This window comes from Anabas testudineus, chromosome 18 (assembly GCF_900324465.2).
Source record: "Anabas testudineus chromosome 18, fAnaTes1.2, whole genome shotgun sequence".
Taxonomy (NCBI): Eukaryota; Metazoa; Chordata; class Actinopteri; order Anabantiformes; family Anabantidae; genus Anabas; species Anabas testudineus.
Window position 1 is genome coordinate 22,742,894 of NC_046627.1, and position 18,879 is coordinate 22,761,772.

The following is an 18,879-nucleotide window of genomic DNA, read 5'->3' on the forward strand; positions in this document are numbered from 1 at the left end:
AGTTAGTGAGCGAATGTGTCCATTGACCATACACAGCCCATTAAGCAGCAATCAACCTTCCCTGTCCTGTTTAGCATTCGTGAGGGATGCCTGACAGCTACAAAGCAGAGAAGCAAGTTTGACGCAGCCGTGCTGAGGATACAAAAGAGCTGCAGGGCACAATGTATGAAGACTATAGAAGGCATAAAGATTTCATGTCAGCACTCTTCACCCTCGATTTATCTTCATCATCATCATCATCATCATCAATTATATAAATAAAAAAACCTACAGAATGGTGAATGATTATAAAACTACAACACATTATTTCAACGTAATTTTTAATTTAGGGGGCCCACAAAAGTCAGGTTTAAAAACAGCTGTCTAAAGTAAAGCAGCAGAGGCTGACCTATGGATCAAGCACTAAAAAATACAGAATACTATATTTCCCATAATGCAAATAAAAGATCAGGGAGTTTGGAGTGAAACCTGTGAGCTTAGATGACCTCTGTAGCCTGTTTCTTTTTCTGTTGCTTGAAGCCCAAGGCTATATTGCCTACGAGTAGTATAACTCACGTCTCACTCACTGTAAAGTGTGGAATGTCCTGTCAAAGCAACTAAGGGTTTTATTGACAGGTTGTAGCATTAAATTAATATGAACATGAGAAAAAATAGACTTTGGAAATTCTACATCAATACATGAATAGATAGAATTCAGCATGTACATATTTTTTTCTAAGGCGATGTCAAGATCAAGACGTACTTTACAAAAGCTATAGAATATGGAAATTACAGAAAGTACTACAATTGAAAATTGATCCTTGTCGACACATTCAGTAAATGTTTATCCTATTTGTGATATGAGTGTTAGTCCTTTGTTCGAGTTTAACATCCATACAGTACATGACAAACTTACACAGTACAGTATGTCATGGTCTCTGTATTGCCACGTCAATAAAAGAATTACCCACATTCTCAATATCTCAAGTTAATCAAGCCAACTAATGAGTTCTTGACCTGTCACTGATCCATACTTGAACCTTTTAACCCCAATTCATCCGCCCACCCTTGACTCTTTCTGTTATTTCTTCTTTCTCGTGATGACAGTGTTAAAAAATGCCTATTGGTAAACTATTACACGTCACAAATGCATTTCTGCACTTTATCACTTATGCGTGGTAGAAAACCTGATGTCCCTCGTAGCACATTACGTATCTCAGTTTTGATGAGCTTAAATTAATGAAAATGTCAGCATAATCATTGTAATGTGCACAAAACATGGTCTTTTCTTGTACGGGTAGGAGTCTAGACAGTTTTGTTGGCCTGCTGTGATAATCACCATGTCAATGTGTTCATACTTCTCTCGAAATCCCAGACGAAATAATCAAAATGCTTGTATAATGGGCTCCAAATGGTCCCAGATACATCATCCATAGATACATTCAGGAAGAAGTGCTAGAATTTCTTGGAAGTCTGTAATGTGGACAATGACGGGGATTCAGAGGAACACAGCCTTTCTTATATTTAACGTTTTCACTCAACATTGGAAAAGACATTAAACACACAGCCTACGATATATAACCCGCCATCTTATTAAGCTAATGTGGGCGTTGACACAGAATCCTGGCACAGATATTGTAAGCAAGAACAGCAGTTGAGAGCTGGTATGATATTGCAATTATCAAGTTGGCATCCTCCGGCTTCTGAATCAGTCATAAAATGACAGTGTGCAATGTCTCAGAGAAGCAATAATTATTTCAATAACTGCACTGAAAAATGTTTTGAAATAATGGCAGCGCGCATGCCACAGTGCGCTGGCAACAGCTTGTGAGTGGGTGGGTACCCAAGATCACGGGTAGAAATTGGGGGAGACTGCTTAAATATCAGATGAGACCAATATGTGCCTTTTTTCTTTCTATGAAAAAACTAAATTGATAGTAATACAAACATTTATAGCAAGTTGGATCATGTGTTCTGTTCATTGGATATGTTTTCTTGTATGGTATTGAAGAGAAGTCTCCCTTTTCCCGTTGCAGGTATGTTTATTACTACTGTATAACTATACCAACTATAACTAAAACCTGTTCCAACACTACACAATGTCTTATGAGCTAAAAATGACTGAAGGGATTTCTGTTTTCATATTTACAGCTCATGATTATATACACATGTAGGGATAGTGCAGGCTTGTTCAACATCATCTCCCTGTTCCTGGGACACTTTACTCATGTATATTATATTACCAGCCCGGCCCTGCATACATTTTTTTATGAAACTGAACTTAGAAATTAGTTAATTACAAGGTTAAGAAAATAATGATTGTTTTTGAGTAATGCTATAATTTATAACAATCACATAGAAATAAAGAAGGGAATTAATATTAGTCCAGCTGTGGGAGGCAGCAATTCAATAAACTGTGCTTAGTCCGCTGAAAAGACTTCAAAGCAAGTATTATGAGGGTTCAGTCACCGTGATGCAATTCAGCCCTGACAGTTCACCAACACAACACAATTGAAAAGCCGGCCATTGCCAGTGTGGTGAGAGGAGTACTGGGTAATTATAGCTAACTGGCACAAGGAGCACTCTTGCTGGTGCACGAGAGATGTAAGGAGTATAGAAAAAAAGGCATTTGCCTCTTACTCATGTGTGTCGCTAACTTGTGTTTCGTGTTGTGTTTTGCAGGTTCTCATGACTCACCATAGAGGATGTTTATGAGGGAGATGGGCATGACCAGGATACCGACGAGCATGTCCGCCACAGCTAGTGACCTCAGGAAGAAGTTGGTAGCATTTTGGAGTTTCTTCTCCAACGACACTGCCAGTATCACCAGGATGTTGCCACCTATCGTAAGTGCAATGATGATGAGAATAAGCAGCGCAGGCCAGTTTTTCTCTTTAATCATCGTGCTGGTGACAGACTTCTGGGTGAAATTGTCCAGACCTGCACTCATGGCTGCCACACCTCCACCTCCAACATTCCCCCATGACAGGGTTTGGTTCACATCCATGGGGTTGTTGCTTGGCCAAGCCATCCGACCTCCAACCTCCAGAGATGAGGTGGTTGTACCAAACCCACCAAGGAGAACCCTCGCTGGGCCTCCCATCACAAAGACAGAGCCTTACCCTATTGGAGGTTGAGAAAAGGGTAGACTCCCTTGTCAGCAGGGGTAAGAGCAATGAAGGCAGAGAGCTTGACAAAGCATTGGGGATTTTCTGATGAGTTTTAAAGTAGGCCTATTGCATTCTTAACCAACAGGACATCATTTGGTGGGGAATGACAGGGAAAGTTAAACAGAAGATAGGGAGCAGCTGGCTACAGGTGTTCTGGGGTTTATATTGCACTCCCATTAAGTCTTGCTAGCTGTAAACATCCTCAAATTGTTCAGTAAGAATTGAATCTTCCATTTCTTGCCAGTAAGCTGTTGGCAATGAGTTCTTAGAGTGTACACTGAGCCAAAATGTCCTGTGTTGCTTCTTGGTGATCAGTCACTGTCACCGCCTGATGTGTTTAAGAGTCCCTAATTTAAAACAAAAAGGAGGTTGTCCACATCCATGGCTGGTGGTGCATGCGGTCTCCAACTCTCCACAGAATTCTTCTCTCGACGGTAAATCTCACTTCAAGGTGTTGCAAGTGACTTTTCTTCTTTCCGATCAGAGTTGAAGATCAGCTTGTTCTGTGAAAGAAATCAACAACAGGCAACAAGAGATCAGATTATCCACTATGTCTTCACATGTATTCATCTTTTCAACCTTCTCTTCATTTATACCACATTCTTTGCAGTCATTCCTTTGTTTTATTTCCCTGTAATTTGTTGTTACATTGTTAATACAGAAATTGTATATACCTTAACAGTTTCAGAAAATATTGTTCAAAAAGAGTTTTAGCTCATTACTTAATCTGGGTGTATTGTACTATATGAAGTGATGAGTGTGCTGTTTGAAATGAACAAATTAAACTATACCAAGTGTTTGCCTGAACACATCCACATCCCCTCATCAGCAATGCAGCTTCTGATTGGCCATTTCTAGACAACTAGTCTAGACAGGACCCCAGCCTGTTTCAAGATGTAGAGACACACTGCCATGTTATCTTCACCATTTTTCATTTCATCGATCTGTGTCTCAATAATGGACCGGTCGAGTAAGCTGCAGAGAAACACATTTCTTTATGGAATGAGGGAATTTTATCTTAAGGCACTAAATAAACAACTTTAAAGGGTACAAATGAAACAGAGGCTTTATTGGCTGTCCTCTTTATTTACCCTTACTACTGCTAGGTGATTTAGCACCTCATAAGTGTTTTTAATGATAGGGGGAGTCACAGTGTATGCTTGTACGCATTTGTAGGTGCAGAAGAGAATGTGAAGTTAACATCACACTGCTGTGGGGGGATGAAAACACAATATCATGCTATATATAGCATGCTACACAATCTGTTTACCCGTGGTCGAGATTACTTGCAGACTTCTGTTTTGTTTGGCTAATAGATTTACGCAAAGGTTGCTTAACAAAAATTATTGTGAATAATGTATCAGCTGAGTATGCTTTGAGGATTTTACAAATCCCTAAAAGTTTTTCATTGGCCACCAGCAAGATTTGCTAATTCACAGGCCAGCAAACAGCATCAGAAACACAGCATGAGCATCACAACATGGTACATGTAAATTCAACACAGTGTGACGTCACTTTCACATTCTCCATATTGTAGCAAATACAACAGTTAGTTGTATTCACAGTATAGCAACTGTAAAGCTACTTTTCAAGCATCACAAACACAAGGTAAAAAAGATGCTGTGTGACTGAATAGTGACTAGATAGTGTGAGTGCACATTGGAGACAAAAGCTCCTTTTACACAACCCATTCGAGGTGGAGTTACCGTGCTAATATGCTCCCTTACTGAAGGAGGAAGGCAGCATACCTGCTCCGGGGATCTGTGCTGACCCTCCTTAAAGTTTGCCGCACCAACTGTGTAAAAAAGACCCGAGGCGGCGATTGATATGGGGGTAAGGGTGTGAAATGTTGAAGACATTGTTTCTCCTGGGAGACTCACAGCATTTCAACACAATTTCTGCACTTAAGTACAGTGCTCATATAACATGACACCATCAGTCCTGGCTACTGTACTTCAGTGAGAATACTCTAACCTGAGACAGAGGGTAGAGTTCAGGTGGGAAGCTGAAGTGAAGGCTTGTGGTGATTTTGGTTTAGTAAGACAGATCTTGAAAAATGGTGAAAACCAATAAAACACTTTAGAATGCGTGGGCGCGTGTTTAAGAATGAAAAATGAACGAGTATTTGTGCTTCCTAGTGTGTCCGTGATTGTGTGTCCAAGATAAAATGCGAGTACATCTCCAGACGGAATCAGGCCTCCAGCTGAAATGGTTTAGTGGGCGTTGAGTCTATGATAACATCAAGCAGCACAGAACAGGCACTCTTAATGTGCGTGTATGTATTTTAGTCATTGCTATAAGCTCAATAATACAACTATTGCTTTGTATTTCTTCACTCTGCGCGGGCATGTTAATATCTGCATTGTTTAATGTGAATCTCTTGTACCTCAGTTGTGTGTATTAATTTGTCTGTGTTTTCCTTTTGTTTGTATAAATGTGTATGCATATATTGACTGCCTAGGTGTGATTATGGGCAAACATTATGATTCATTCAGATTATTTATCTGGGTGTGTGGGCAGACACATTTGTGTGTTCCTGCCTGTGTTATCTGCAGCATCCTAGAAACGACAAATTATAACGAGCTGTATGCCGCCTCTTCCAAAACAACCCAAAGTGTATGACCTTCAGAAGTGACTCATATGACTGTTTTCCTGATCTGCAACCTCTGTAGTTAAAACATTAGCTTTTAATTTTCTTGCCAAGATTTAACCGAAAGGATCAATATCACTCTTGTGCCTAAATATCAACTTATTCATCTACGCAGAGTTTCTGTAAAGCACTTCTGCTGGTTTCATAGTCGTCACTTGATTCTCTAAAATGTTAATGTTTTATGAAACACTGCTCCACGATCTGCTTATTTACTACAGACGTCAACACAACAACATTCTCCTTTTCACAGGTGAATGAGGACTATAGTCAAAAACTCAAGAGACAAAACTTCCTTTTTAATGAATCAAACTAAAATCTATTTGTGTCTATAGAATTATGCTAAATTTCTATTCTAACAAGAATCTCCAAAGAAACTAGAAAATGTGCAGGAAAATGGTTGTATATGAATTAAATGTTCAAGATGTAACAGCTTTGGTCCATGTGTGTCTACACAGGAAGTGTTTGGTACCAGTACAAAGTGTAGGAAGTGCTCAGAGCCCATCACACAATCACTGTGGTTATGTGTACAAACGCAGCAACGCAACTCTTTTATTACTACTAGTCAAATGTTTGGTTAAGGTTGGGCAAAGGAAGCTACTATGCTAAGATTAGAGACACTAACACTGGCTGGAGGTTGGTGATGTTATGTGAATCACAGCCTTCGTTGTAGTCACGTCCACATCATGTTGTGCGTCCACATATTGTACCCTTCTTCCAATTAAGAAGCTCTGCAGCACCTCCTTCCTCATGTACTTTATGTTGATTGTGTCTTTTTTCCCGGTGTCATGTGCTATTGCGCTGCTACAAAAATAATTGCCCCCTGGGGGCAATAACGTTATTGATTGATTGATTGATTGATTGATATTTTGGAGGAAAGTCATTTTTCACATAGCTACAATATGTTTCTTATCAAGAAAAAGCTTTTGATGTTTGACCATATTAACACATATACTGAGAAGAAAAGTGTCCAGTGTTTACTTACTATGCTATTCCTGTGTTAAACTCAACTTGTTGAGGCATAAGAAGACAGTATCGTTACTGCTCTTCCTATATATATGATTTAGATGCTTTCCATCAATTATAATGCAGCTGTAACCACCAGTAAGTTCAGTTGCACAGAGCCTACCAATCAGCTTTGTTTAATTCAGTCCAATTAGGACACCATTTAAGCTTCAAAAAAAACAGCTTAAAGGGTTTTGTTTTTTGAGAAACAGGATGCTCACAGTTGACACATCAGTATCTTCAGCAGGCTACAAACCATGTTTTCTATCAGGATTTATTGATTATTTGTCTTGGTCATGTCAGGACTTTCAATAAAACAGTAGAGCAGTGTGGTTTATTAAAACGGAGGCCACTGATACAATGAAATTACACTAAACAACATTTTAAAAAATGGATAAAATGAAATGAAGATGAGGATTTACAGTATTGTGTACATTTACATCTAGGAATGAGCATGCGTGCGATACACCTCTAAACTGCTGAGTGTGCAATAGACAGGGTGCTTTTTATCTCCTCTGCTCAGAAAGACTATAAGCAAAGTTCACAAGAAACTAAACAGCACTGCGGGAGAATGATTTAAGTGGTCTGATAAGGCAGCAATGCATCACAGGAGTAGGATAAGGTAGATAATGGTGAATAGAACAGTGAGGACCAGTGTGAAGGTTAGATGTAGAAAGGATCTGAGCGATAGAGAAAAAGTGACTGAGACGAGAGGAAAGAGACAAAAGAAAACAAATTAAGAGGTAGAGGTAGAGAGAGCCGAAGCTACACGCTCACACAAATCTCTCATCGCTACAGGACAGGAAGTCATTATCCTAACAAAACGCTATCGTTTCCTTTTTAATCATCTCATTTCGGTCTTGAACCTGGCTTGAAACCATATAGTTCATTAGCATTCAGCCTAAGATCAGACGCAGCCCGTGGAGTGAGTGCATGCATGTCTCAGCTACAACCAATCACATCATCTGTAAATTATAATTGGTGTTGTGATGGTAAAACATTTTCCACCCCATTTCCTAGAGAGAGTTACACATATACAGCTGGAAACTCAGGAAGGATCACACCGCCAAAGCCTAGTTAAGGCACAGATGTCGCTTTGCTTTTCACCACAGGGACAAATTGCTGCTGCACTTACGTTTGTTTAAGCCATTTCTGCTCTGCAAGATAAAACAGTATAGGGTGGCAGGGAAATGGAGTGAGGGGATTTTCTCCTTATTGAACTGCCCTACAAACAACGCTAACCTCTTTTATTTGTGTCGTTCGAAGCTTAAAATCCAAGGGTGTATATTTCATGTCCATAAACACCAACAGCCAAATGCTGTTAAATGATTAAATACCAAGTTCTGTAACAACTACAATTTGTATCGGGGCAGCAGATCATTTGTTTCTCAGTTACACTGCCCACATTTTTGTTTCTTGGGACAAAATCAACAGCTACTGTGCTGTAGGTTGGTGGAACAACAAAAGTTTTTTGTTTATCCAATGTTTACCTATGATGTTTTATTGCACAGTTTTGCACTATTTCAAGTTTTACCTATAAAATTATTATTATTATAGCTAGTGTTGTATGATTAGTAGTTGAGTCTCCCAGTCACCATCAACAGCATCAGGGTGCAGATTTGTAACGTTAGTGGGTTCAACTACTTTTAGAACTATATGAGAAGTGGTTTCAATCAAAAATATACATTTCATATCTTTTTACCAGTGCGTAGTGGAGAGAGGCTTCTGGGAGGCTTCGGAAACATGCTGCAGGGAAATCAGTGAATGTCATTGTTAGTGGCAGGGATCAGCTCCAGTGACCATGGTCGACATACTCAAGTCTGTACTGATAACTGGAAAGTGTTGTTTTCATATTTCAGTGTTATTGGCACCCTTAAATGAACATTTCCTTTAAGTCCAAGACCTTTGAACAAATTGAGGTGGTACGGTTAGAACAGACATGCCGGCAAAAATTGTCTGTGTCGAAAAGATGTTAAAATGTAGTTTCCCTCCATCCATTGTGTGAACCACTTATCTTGTTAAGGGTGTCAGGGATGCTGGAGACGATCCAAGCTGCAGAGAACACCCTGGACAGGTGGACAGACTATCTCAGGGGTTTACAGTACATTTAGAGATATACAACGGCAGATAGCCATTCACAGCTTAAGGCCATTTAGGGTTACCTCTTAACATAACCTGCATGACTTTGAATTGTGGGAGGAAATGAGTGCACCCGAAGGAAACCCGCACAAGCACATGGTAAAAAGTGACAGTTTATTTTAGGGTAAGTTAGTAAACACAGTTGCCAAAGAAATAGTGCAAGTTCTAGGCATGAACTGTACAGAAGTCATGTGTTAGAGCTTATTGGGAGATGGAAATAAAACTCCCTGCATTTTGTTTTAGGACCACATCAGTGTGTCTGATGATGCAAAGAATTTTTTATTTTTTTTTATTTCTTAAAAGGTTTAATAAACATCTCAGTTAAAAAAATCTGAGTTTTCTGTCTATTTTTTGATTTGTTGGGTTTAATTGAACTGACTCAACAGTTGGTTCACGGTTGCGATATCACACAATACTGTAGCACTATATCTTTTACTTTAAAGCTTAGACAATGGCACCGTGAGACACAGCACAACCACTACAGGCATCCGCAACAAGTGCTGTGCTGCATTGCAAGTGCAACTTTGAAGCTACTTCACTCAGAAATATTGAGCCCTTTGAGCTCTGCTGGTGTTACGTGGAAATGTGTGTGTTTTACAAAGCGATAAAGGTGCTGAAAGATAAAGAGTGACTGTCAGAAAAGACAGAGAAGGAGGCAGCGAGAGAGGGGGAATGTAGATTCACCAATAAAGTAGTAAAAAGAAAACGAGGAATATAAAGAGAAGAGACCACTGTCATCCCACTATCAGTAAATTTACTCACTTACTTCTCATGGTTCCCAATCGATGTGCTTGACCTTTTCCCCTGTTTTCCATCACCAGCGGCTGAGACCCGTTCCAACATTCCCTCTCGCTTTCTTTCCCGCTGTATCAATCTGTCCGTTGCCTGTCACTCCACACCTCCTGAGCGAGGGATCAGCATCATCCATCTACCTGCAGAGAAACAGAGAGAAAAGAGAAAAAAGAAGAGACTTTGACTTTTGATGCTCTTTTGTGGAACGTTTCAGATCCAATCTGAGGCAAAAAAAAGTGACTGAAAACCTCCTGAAACCACAGTGACTCCTACACACTCACCCACACAGCAGCAGCAGCACAAGTGAATGTAGCATTAATCTTCGGTTCTTTCATCCAACACAAGCACCCTGACAAGAAAACCGACACTCCAGATCCACACGGTTTGAAGTGACGTTTCTCAAATTACGTTATGATTTTATTTTACGTTTTCCTTACTGAAATGTATAATCCATATAATCCATACCAGTATGTCTCACTGTAAACAGATACACATCGGTTATTCCATTGTATTTCTGACAAAGTAGCTTATTGAGTCAATTATCTACTCGTGCTGTCACGTACAGTTTTGTTGGCCTGCAATGTTGATGCTAATTATTTTTACATCAAAATTCATCCTGTATATAGTGATATTGGTGAGCTTGCTCGCAAAAATGTAACAGGCGTCTGCATGTTTGCTGCCTAAAGCTTACTCAAATGGGATTGTTGGGTTTTTTGTATTTTTGTATCATTTTTTTGTATAATTATTCTCTGTAAGGTCTTAAACCTTAAACACTGTTAAGTGCCTTGAGATAACTTCTGTTGTGAATTGGCAAAAAAAATAAAAAATAAAAATATAGTATAGTCTTTGTGTTTCACATCTATGGTCTATCCACAGAGCTGAATGTGACAGTATTAGGGAGCTTGATAGATTTATTCCTCTAGTCTCTAGTTTCCCTTTAATCTTTGCTACAGTAAATTACACAGTTCCTTTGAGTACAAATCACATTTTTGACTAAATCTTGAGCATATTCTTTGACTAAATGTGAAAATTATATATGGTAATATCCCATAATTTGCCAAGACGTTTTGTAAATCAAACATGACTGTCAGTAGTAATTTGACAGAACTAGCAATGCGGTCTGTCTTTCACATGAATATAAATATAAATCATAAATATCATACTGAGCCAGGTTATTTCAGAGCAATAATGTTGCAAGACATTCAAATGACATAGTGACAGTAATAGCCAGCCTGCAGAAATGTGGAGAGAAAGTGTCCTGATGTCTAACAGCAATACTGTTTGGCTCAGATCTGGCATATGAGTTACAGTTTAGACCCTGGTGGTAAGTAGTGCGGGTTCAGTGTTTGGATGATGATTGACTCTCACGGGGTCATTTTCAGCAGCGTCGGCAGATGAAGAAGGTGATGAAGGTGAAGATCATACTATATCTTCCCAAACATTAAAGGCCCCAACAAGGCTATTACATGGCTATGTACATGGATTCCATCAGAAGAGGCCTTACATCACCGAGTGAAATGATCTATCTGATTGCACTGGCCTCCAAAGACCCCAGGATTATGTATGACCCCAGAATGTAAGGAGCACTTTCTGCCTTCCTTAAAACAGTGATTCGTTATCAAACATTTACAAAGAGCACTGAAAAAAACCTTCAAGATGTTCCGATGAGAGGAAGTAGCAGCTGCGGGGGAAAGAAAAAAAACAAGACAATAGACCGTGAGGAAGAAATAATGGGAGCAAATTTTCATTAGAGCAGGGAAAGTCAACATCAGACATAATGAAACTGAGAGAAAGAGTTTTCATTTTATTATTTTCTCAACAGATGGGCTAAATAACGTGTCTGCAAGAGGTATTAAGACAAAGAGAAAAGAATATTTTCATGCCAGATAGACCTGAAAGAAGATCACTGCTACTGTTGCTACTTAGCCCACCTTATTGAAAACTAAACACTGGGGAAACAGTAAGCCTAGCTTTGTCCAATCTGTACAAAACCTAAGGTTTAATTTACACTTCTATTAGTTAAAAAGCTCAGCTAAGATAACTGGCTGCTTGTTGTAGCCTCATATTGAATGTACAGTGGCATCGATCTTCTCAGGTAACTCTCAAAAAGAAAACAAGAAAGTCAATTTCCCCAAATGTCAAAGCACTGCTTCAACAATAGATGTTTCATGATGTGAAATATTAGATTAGATTAGATTTCTGTTAGCAAAATATCACAAGGTAGATCAAGAATCTATGATTAAAAAATAAATTCCAATTCCAATAAAACTATTAAAACAACTGGTAGAAAATATAAGAAACTACATGTTTTATATTAATAATCTAATCTTGGCATTTCCTCTTGAATGTATTCATGTTAAGTTGGTTGAAATGTGCTGATTTTAATTTAATTTAGCTGACATTTCAGAAATTTGAAAAGTGAAGTGCAACAGTTTCACAGGACATAAGTACGAAGATGTGATGAAACAAACCAGTAATAACATTGATGTAGAGTGAGAGACTGAGGGATACAATAGACAGAAGGTTGAGTGTGTTTAAGGAATCAAAGCTGCAAAGTTTATTCTCTGCTGGATGAAGTAAAGGCCATTAACACAGAGCTGCACTGATTATGTGATTCCACATAATCCTCCCATTTGCATGTGTGTGAGTGTGTGTGTGTGTGTGTGTGTGTGAGTGTGTGTCGGAGACAGAGAGTAGGAGGGATGAGTGAGTGGGATGGTAACTCAAAAGACTTCCAGTCTGTCAAGTGTAACTTTGGATGTATATGCAGTACATCTGGCTGTTTCTGTGTTTATGAGTGTGTATCAGTGTGTGTGTCTGTGTGTGTGTGTGTGTGTGTGTGTGTGTGTGTGTGTGTGTGTGTGTGTGTGTGTGGGGGCACATCAATGTGTCAAAGGCATTACAATGCAGCGTGTATCTAGCCGGGCAGATAACAGATCGCAGCGTGTTCGCGCGGAGACACAACGGAAAACAGAACAGAGCATTCTTTAAATCAGTCGCAAGTCTCAAGATTATACAGAGTACACACTCACACGCATACAAAGCCAAAGAAGAAGAAGAGACAAGTCTCTGGGCACTGCAGAGAGACAGAGACAAGAGAGAGCGGGAGAGTATAAAGACAGGGAGAGAAATGAATGGTTGCGAGGGAATGACTGCACCGGGAGTAAAAGAAGGGAGTGCAGAAAAAGAAAATTAATGGATCTCGATGACAGGGTTTACTACTATTACAGTACAATTTAAAAAGAGGACAAGAATAAGAAGTGAGGGAGGAACCAAAGAGGGTGGGGATTTACAGAAGAAAGCGAGGACACAGGGCGAGTCAAAGGGAGAAGAGGAGGACACAGGAGCAAAGAGACAAGAAGGAAGCAGGAAAGGAAAGAACTAAGGAGACAAGGAACAAATGACAGAACAAAACCAAAATGACTGGGAATGAAAAATCAGAATAATAAAGGAGAGGGGGGCTATGAAGTGTTAAGACAGAAAGGAGGAAAAGGTGAAGAAAGTATTCGGTGTGCTATACTATTCAACAGTATCTGCCTTGACATTTGCTGAAAATGTTATTCAATGATACACAGTTGGAATATTTTAAATTCTCATTGCATTTGAAATGACAAAAAACTTATGCAAAAGACAAGACAAGAACATTGTTTGGTTTTCCCCTTCATTAATGCGAAATTCGACCTAACCACAAATACAAAAATGTCCCCATGTATGCATATACAAACACATGTTGTTGTTTGACCCACTAAAACTGCATTTAGCTACATTTAAACATTGTGGGCATCTTTACTAAAACTCAGTGGGACGTTAAGGCATCTTTGATCCCCTTGGAGCGTCTCAGTATTAATAAAACCTCTTACTGACACCAGCCCTTAAGTCCTGTTTATCTAGTATTATTTACCTGGAACACAAAAGTACTGTCTGTGATCTATTTAAGCTGTGTGTATTCACCATCAGGTTTTAAAGGCAAGATCATCCTTGTTCTATATAATCCAGGTAAAATCAACTAACAGATTGAGTCAACACATACTGTACTGCAGCATATTTTAACTTCATGTCTCACACCTTCACCGAATTTCCTTCCGTCTCTCTCTTTCCTTTTTTTTGCACATTTCCTGTGGTGTGAAATCAACTCATCCACATGTCTCTTTGATTTGGCACTGTCAATCATAAAATACACTGCTCAAAAGTAAATAAATAAATAAATAAAAAGACACACTTAACACTTAATCATCCCAGTATAACACGGAGTCAGTTAAACTTCAGGGATATCAACCTGTCCATTTAGGAAGTGAAGTGATTGTCTTGAAAGGTTCAACAATTAAGTTGCAACAGGAACATGTTACTGAAGCTTGGCATGTAGATGTCTACAAGGTCCTGAGACTTGTAATGCCACAAAATAACCTAAATCACCACTGTGGGTCTTTCTGATTAGGTCTAAGCTACTCGTTGTAAACCTGGTAAACAACACAATAAAATGCTACATGGGTGAAACATGATGTGGGCATACCGTATTATTAGCTTCTATTTAAGTTGGGCTGGTTTCCACTAACATCTGACAACTTCATCCGTGTGCTTTTGTGCTGTTTTCACAATCTAGGTTCTACAGCTGTCTCTTTTTGTTTGCTATTTGACCGGTGACTTCATACTTTCATTTTTCTGCTGCTTGCTGCAGCAGTACCAAAACAATGAGCTGAAAGATGCTAAAATGCACCATAGATCTAAGGGGAACTACAAAACTGGATGATTAATGTCTATAGGTTCATCACAATGTGCAACCTCTATCATTTAGGAGTTTTGCAGTGTTGGGGTATGTGATCAATTACAACCACTGATCTTGTTCCAACATATTTTTTAGCATAGCATTTATTATGTATCCCTCCTCTATCATAATCCATCAACCAGTTAACAAAAAGAAATGCACTCGTATTTTCAGAATGAGCTCATCACAATTTAGTTGGTAACTCCAATATTTTCTTAGGGACAGTTATAGTCTCTTTTCTCCCTTGAGGATTTAGAGGAGCATTGGGTGAACAGAACAGAAATCAAGGACAAACCTGTTATAAAACCTTTTTGAGATGGTCAAATTTCTCTGTAATTGCCTGTATTTTACCATGTCACCCTGTTAGTGCACCAGTTTTTGTGCCTGTGCTGTTGATGCATGCACTGTGCTTTAATGAAATTCTTGACAGCAGCATAGCACAGGGGGTTATAGGCATGCACTTCCACACTTAAACACACATACACATACAAGAACTGACACGGAAGAGGAAACGTATTGTGCACACACTCAAAATGCTGCACATTCAGCTGCATTACTCCCTTTTCCTTTTTCTCTTACACACTGTTGGTGTCATAACTTTTAGGCAAAGCAAAAATTAGTCAGCATCAGTTGCTGCAGAAAAGCAGCTGTGCATCCCTACATACATATCGTCTTGTCCACATTTACTCCAGGCCTCGCTTCTTTCCTCTTTTTGACTGCATCACAAAACAGGACTTCAATCTGCATTTCATCTGCGAATCATAATATTTCAAAAGAGAAAAGCCGGGTGGCAAAATTCGTTCCAATTTCCCGAGTGTTGCAAAGCCAACATTTACATTCTCATGAAAGCAGAAATTGTCACTGTCAATGAATAAATTGTATTATAAGCGCAGATGGAATTGCAACTGTTAAATAAATTATGATGATGGCTTGGAGCAAGAGAATCTATGAAGACTAATTGTATAAGAATTTTAAAAATGGCTAAAAGTCCTTTGGAAATGTGTTCTGTCCACAAGCGCCTGCAGAAATGTTAAACCTGCTTTTGCACGCATACGCAAGTCTTCCTAGAGGTTATATATACTTCAAGTACTGCATTAACATATTGCGGAGAGCATCCGTCCAAAAAAAACTACACTAGTTGACATTAGAGCACATAAACATTTTAAGTTATATTAAAGACTTTTTAAAATGTAATGTTTCAGAAAGGGTTTTTGTTGATTCATTATTTCAACCCACCTCATGTAAGCCGCCTGCGTTTTCTTTCTTGACATTTCTAAAGTTCAGCGGCAATCTGTCTAGTGTCTCTTTCTATCTGCGGCTTAATTAATCTCTTCCAGCGGGAAGGCGCTTCTAAGATTCACAATTCATGTTCACATAATACCTCTTCCCTTTGTGTTTATTCACTTGTTACAGTATGTGTCTCCCCTGCCGTCGCTCTCACTCCTCTTTCTGTCATTTGCTCCCTCTCTCTCAGTTGAATGATACTGGCTGATCTGTTTCTGATTAATAGCCAAATGGCCTTTCAGAGAACATAATGAGTTTCTCAACAAGTAAGCTTATAGCAGTGAAAAATGCTCCATTTTCATTACCTCACTTATCGCCTCTGAATGACATTTTTTCATTTCTTCTCTATTCCTGTATTCACTTGTTTACCTCTGTGTTCACTGCCGCCTACCTTCATCGTTTTGTTTCTCTGTGTAGAGTTCGGTATACAAATTGCACGGCTAGACACAAGTTGTATGAACTAAACAGACATCAACGTGTCTTCAAAATAATTGACAGACAAATGAAGCTGAGCAACTAAGTCGCACTTTTGCAAAACTTTAGAGTTTGATGTCTGCAATGCTCTCAAAAAAGTCACTGAGACGTGTTTACCGCTGTGTGAGGAGACTAATTGATTCAGGTAGCATTCAGGACTTTAGCTGTGACCATAGTTGTTGTTGTGCTGATTCCCCTTTCTATGATGTGCCACACATACAGTCACATACATTGTTAATCTGTCTGTTAAAATCCAATCCATGCAATATTTCCCCTGACATTTCTTTAGATTATAGGTATTTTTGTATTTTTTTTTTACCTGGATGATGTATTTTCAGCCAAGCAGCTTCCAATCAGAAGCTACACAGCTGCTTATTGGCTGAAAACACATGATCCAGGTAATCAGCAGAGTGAGGGACAGGAGCAGTTGGAAAAAAAGCAGGACGGTGGGCATTGAGGACCAGGGTTAGGAACCACTGCTAACTAAATGTCTAATGGTGGCTGCAGAGTTATCTATGACCAAGAAATTAAGAAAACTCTGAACATAAAGTTTGAATTAATGTTTGAATCTCATGTTCACAAACCTTACTAAACATACGATATGTGATTGTGCTGGAGAACACGGTTAATCTTACTGCTTTCCTATCACCGTTTTAGATTCTATGACTCGACCAAAACCTACTTATGGATAATTCTAACACTGATCCAATGAAGAGCTATGATTAAACCTTGAAGGCAGCTGAAATGGTCTAATCAGACAGAATGGTCCACTGAAAGCCAAATGAAATATTGAGCATTTCTGCTTGAAAGAAAACCATAGTGAATGTAATTAAACAGTAGATGAGTTTGTACAACAGTGTGCGAAATGGTAAAAAAATCAAATTCAGTGAAACCAATACACATTAATCAAAGACAGCACAAGTTTTCAATCCCTCCATGAATCCTCTCATGCTTCCACTCAGCTCTACCATATCATCTATCAGCTACGCTGTGGTTCTCTAGCCCACAACTCAACTGTTTTGGTTCGGTTTCAGTGCATAATAAACTAATTTTCATCGGGTGGACAGAAACACGACTCAAAATGAATGCTATTGTTTCTGCTGGATGTGTACATATTTCACCATATTAACTTAAAAGATAAAATGTCAGTGTTGAGTTTGCAGCAAGTTTTTTACTGCCCCCAAGCGGCCTGCAAGATTTAAGGATAATTACAGTACTTTACATTGTACCTTCATTGGCATCAGTAGTAAGTAACTACTAACACAGGGAACATGGCAGCATCACTAAACACTAGAGTTGTTAACAGAGCTTTTTAATCAGAAAACAGTTTCAGCTCTGTTCAACAATGCTAATTTTAGCATTCATCTTGGTTTTTGTTTTTGAAATACCTTTGGCTTAATTTGATTTACATTAATGTGATGTCACTATTATAACTATATAGTGAATGCTGTTATTAAAATACAAAAATGAAATCTCCATTTTACCGAACCAGAATAATCGTGTTGATTCAACAGATGCCTCACGCAAAAAGGAATAAAAACATAAAGGTACACAATGCAACACAATTTACAGATGACGCAGATCTCGCCTTACACAACTTTCAATTCAGCATGAGGTTAGGCAGGACGTCCTTGGCTTTTTATTCAATGATAATATAGTCAACAGTGAGCAAGTGAAAGGAACCAAATACAGTACTGTATGTCTACAAAGTGTGAGTGTGTGTTTATGTGAGCTTGCCTTCTGCACAATTTGTTCCGCATCCATGAAAGTTTCTCTTATGCCAAACAAATCACAAGGATAAAAGCTCTTTGACTTGAAGACTTTTATAAGGCTGCCATGTGTGCATGTCCATTGTGATTATGTCAGTGTTCGAGTTTGTGTGTGTGTGTGTGTGTGTCTCACGTACATTGTGCTAAAAGTGCACAGAAAGCTTATCAGGTTGCACACAGCTGCAAGGTTAACAGCTCTTTCATGCTAATTCTGCTGTAAATATCTGGCATGTGCTCTCAAGCACAACGTAGATTTGATGTGTGTTTGATGTCTGTGTGCGTATATAAACCCAATTACTTTTTATATATATTCAAGTTTGTCCATAGAATACAAATGAGGCAAGTGGCATTACCTTTTTGACACACACACACCCACACACACACAAACAGAAATTCCTGCAGTGATAAACAAGAACAATAAAAAACAGAAGAAAAAGATAGATACATTTTGTTCCTACACAGGGAGCTTATATCATAACATTATTATCCCCAGTTACAGTGATTATGCCAAGGCTTTACTTCCATCTATTTATCTTGTTTTTACATCCCTTTTTTTAACTACTTCTTTCCTTCCTCTATTCATTCAATGCCCTGTAATGTTCTTCTTCTTACTGGATAAGTAAAAATGATCCTTTTTGCAGATGACACTGTCCTTGTATATGAACACAAACACAAGTAAACAGCCTTATTTGTAGCTTCCTTAAAATTAATTGCAGCTTTATCTACAGGTTTTCAAATGATTTCAACCCACAAGAATTTATTCCTAATCTACATTGTAATCTGTAGTCTTTATCTAGTAGCAATTTAAAAACATAAAAAGGCACATCAATCTAAGATGCATGTTCTAACCTTTAGCCC

The 18,879-nt window shown here is 38.7% G+C and overlaps 1 protein-coding gene across 3 annotated transcripts in view; it reads right to left on the bottom strand.

The window, feature by feature from the left end:
• The window catches only part of htr2cl1 (5-hydroxytryptamine (serotonin) receptor 2C, G protein-coupled-like 1), a 109,100-nt gene that overhangs the window by 20,914 nt on the left and 69,307 nt on the right, over positions 1-18,879 (bottom strand). Inside the window, exons 3-5 of one of the 3 annotated variants that reach the window (XM_026352419.1) lie at positions 9,707-9,872; positions 2,920-3,652; positions 2,677-2,820 (exon numbers count right to left, since the gene is read on the bottom strand). In XM_026352419.1, the coding sequence (XP_026208204.1) occupies positions 2,677-2,820; positions 2,920-3,082 (307 nt within the window). In that variant the 5' untranslated portion in view covers positions 3,083-3,652; positions 9,707-9,872. Of the gene's footprint in view, positions 1-2,676; positions 3,653-9,702; positions 9,873-18,879 lie in introns of all 3 variants that reach the window. The other 2 variants (XM_026352417.1, XM_026352418.1) reach the window with 2 other exon arrangements.